Source organism: Castanea sativa, chromosome 5, assembly GCF_040712315.1.
Source record: "Castanea sativa cultivar Marrone di Chiusa Pesio chromosome 5, ASM4071231v1".
Classification (NCBI taxonomy): Eukaryota; Viridiplantae; Streptophyta; class Magnoliopsida; order Fagales; family Fagaceae; genus Castanea; species Castanea sativa.
This window is the reverse complement of record NC_134017.1, coordinates 61,788,467-61,791,476: the sequence shown is the minus strand read 5'-3', so window position 1 is coordinate 61,791,476 and position 3,010 is coordinate 61,788,467. Positions and strand designations below refer to the sequence as shown.

The 3,010-nt window shown below is 37.4% G+C and overlaps 1 protein-coding gene across 1 annotated transcript; it reads left to right on the top strand.

Moving 5' to 3' along the window:
* The first annotated feature begins 506 nt into the window (after window positions 1–506).
* LOC142633778 (beta-amyrin 28-monooxygenase-like) lies at window positions 507–2,685 on the top strand. Its single transcript, XM_075808029.1, has 3 exons — window positions 507–1,528; window positions 1,889–2,076; window positions 2,196–2,685. The coding sequence occupies exons 1-3, from the start codon at window positions 586–588 to the stop codon at window positions 2,490–2,492; spliced, it is 1,428 nt and encodes a 475-aa protein (XP_075664144.1). The 5' UTR covers window positions 507–585; the 3' UTR covers window positions 2,493–2,685.
* The last annotated feature ends 325 nt before the right edge of the window (window positions 2,686–3,010 follow it).

Genomic DNA, 3,010 nt, shown 5'->3' with positions numbered 1-3,010 from the left:
ACATAGTATTGGTAAAAGAGTTCAATTTATGTGGTCACGAGGGGCAGATTACATTTTTCATCTTTTGTGCGTTTCTTTCCGCATAGAGGATGTGCTTTAGATCATAAAGCACTAAACACACAAATGTGTTGTCTTCACAACGATAGTTCCATCAAGATTTTATGTGAGCTTAGAATTTTTTCTTTTTTAACAGTCGGATAGTATTGATCTTACAACTGGTAGATATCTGTGGGTGCAACCAATAGAAGTTTATTTAGGTGAAACAACCCACCTTACTTTGCTATTTTATTTTATTTTATGTTTTATTTGTTTGTTTGTTGAGGCCTCTCTTGTTCCCACCAGTTCAAAAACCTGTAAATATGAAAGGCCCCCATAATTCAAAATCCCGTTTTCATTGATCAGTGGCTTTGGGTCATGATTCAAAATTGACGACTCTAGGCGTGAGAAATACGGGGTCGACTAAGAAAAATAAATTATGGTAAATACAAATAGGTGTGCCAACTCCCCCTATATAAAACAGAGTACCATACCCTGCCCAACTCACTAATTAGTAATTACTGATTACTCACTTGGATAACAACAACAATGGCTGCTTTCCTCTTAATCCTATGTTTGATCCCTGTAGTTCTTGCTTTTTCCATCTTGGCTTTCACAAGAAAGTCCAACGATGGTCACAAAAACCTGGCACCAGGGAGCTTTGGATGGCCTATCATGGGTGAAACCCTTGAGTTCCTATTTGGGAAGCCAGAGAAGTTTGTGTTTGATAGGATGAGGAAGTACAACCCTGATATATTCAAGACCAAGATTCTTGGTGAAGAAACAGTAGTCATATGCGGGCCAAGTGGACACAAATTCTTGTTCTCCAACGAGCAAAAGCTCTTCACTGCATTTCGTCCTCATTCTATGCAAAAGATCTTCCGCTCTTACCAAACGCAGACAGCTGCTCCAGTCCAAACCTCACGCGATGCTGAGTCCAAAATCTTAAGGTCACCTGGGTTTTTGAAGCCCGAAGCATTGGTGAGGTACTTGGGGAAAATGGACTCTATCACACAGCAACAAATGCAAAATTATTGGGAAGGAAATGATGTAGTCAAGGCCTTCCCTCTTGCCAAGACTCTAACTTTGAGTCTTGCTTGTAGATTTTTTTTGGGCACTGATGATCCTGAGCGAATTGCTAGACTTGTTAGCAATTTTGATGATATTACAATTGGGTTGCATTCAATTCCTGTGAAATTTCCAGGAACTATATTTTACAAAGCAAACAAAGCTGCTGCGGCAATCAGAAAGGAGCTAAGGAGTGTTATTCAGGAGAAGAAGTCTGCTATAGCAACAGGACAACCTATGCAGGACATATTGTCACACATGATTGTTGTTACTGATCCATCTGGGAAGTACATGCCAGAGGCTGAAGTTGCTGATAAGATTATGGGTTTGATTGTTGCTGGGTATAGCACTGTGGCTACTGCCATGACTTTCTTTATGAAATACGTTGGAGAGAGACCCGAAATCTATGAGAAAATCGTAGCTGGTACCTACTTTATCTTTTCTTCTTTTTAATTTTCCTACTCAAGTGCGTTTTTTTAGTTCAACAACATTTGATCAAGGTCCCATAAGATAATTATTAGTGGAGGAAGGGAATTCGAATCTTGATTCTCCTTGTAAAGGATGAGATCAAGTAACTTACAAGATTCTTGTCCTGCTAAAAATTGGTTAATCATACTAGAATTACCTTAAGATTAAAAAAAAAAAAAAAAAACTATATAAAGGCAAATACGTTTAACAAAAAAAAAAAAAAAAAAATATTTTAAAAAAATACTCATATAACTGCTAATGGATTGTTTTTTTTTTTTTTGTTTTTTTTTCTTTTTACTGAAATTTATGAAACTAGAGCAATTAGAGGTGTCAGCTGCAAAAAAGCCTGGAGACCTGTTGGAGTGGGATGACATACAGAAAATGAAGTATTCATGGAATGTGATATATGAAGTGATGAGGCTCACACCACCACTTCAGGGTACTTTCAGGGAAGCCCTAACTGATTTTACCTATGCTGGTTACACAGTTCCAAAGGGGTGGAAGGTACGTACATGAATCTAGGCTGTTATAATTAATGTTAATGTGAATTTAACTAACACGTAATTAATGGAACTAGGAATAGTATATTCCACGTGTATATAATATTATATTATTTTTGGCAGGTATATTGGACAGTGAGTACAGCAAATAAGAACCCAGAGTTCTTTCCAGAGCCAGAAAAGTTTGACCCGTCAAGGTATGAGGACTCTAATACATTTCCACCGTTCACATTTGTTCCATTTGGTGGTGGACCTCGTATGTGCCCTGGGAAAGAGTATGCTCGGCTAGCAATACTCACTTTTGTTCACAATGTGGTGAAGAAGTTTAAATGGGAGGTGCTCCATCCTGAAGAGAAGATTATAGGTGACATGATGCCAACTCCGGAGAAAGGACTTCCAATTCGTCTTCGAAGTCACTAAAAATATTGCTCTTTTCATTTGTGTAAAAAAGAACTATTTCTTATGCTATTGGAGTTAGTTATTTTCATATAAACACCTTAATTTGGAGTCAGTTTAGAACACTCCAAAGGAACGTGGAATGTGGGTACTACAGTTAGTTTTGTAATTTTTGGCATAAAACCCTCAAATAAAAAATATTTGTCTGTTGCCATTATCATTAATTTTTATTTTAGATGTAGGAAAGAGAGAGACATTCCGCACCCCATTTCCTCTCTCTCTCAAAGATGTGAGATGGGGGGAGTGGATGGCTGAATGAGTGATGGTGATATGGAAATTAACTAGTTTGTCGTTTTTGGCTGAAATACTTTTTTCATCTCTATATTTTATTACAAGTCATGTATAAATACATGTGTCACAATTCAATTGGGCCGATTAACACATATGACGTGCTGACTTGGCAAAAATATTAAATATCACATGCCATAATGTCACTTAATGGCCATGTAGGCGTGTCACTAATGGAGGGGCTACTTTTGATA

What these genes read in the sequence shown, in the direction of transcription:
- LOC142633778 (XM_075808029.1), top strand. Translation starts at nt 586, where the DNA reads ATGGCTGCTTTCCTCTTAATCCTATGTTTGATCCCTGTAGTTCTTGCT. An exon ending in CTATGAGAAAATCGTAGCTG is followed by an intron (nt 1,529 to 1,888) that starts GTACCTACTTTA and finishes TTATGAAACTAG; the next exon opens with AGCAATTAGAGGTGTCAGCT. An exon ending in CAGTTCCAAAGGGGTGGAAG is followed by an intron (nt 2,077 to 2,195) that starts GTACGTACATGA and finishes TATTTTTGGCAG; the next exon opens with GTATATTGGACAGTGAGTAC.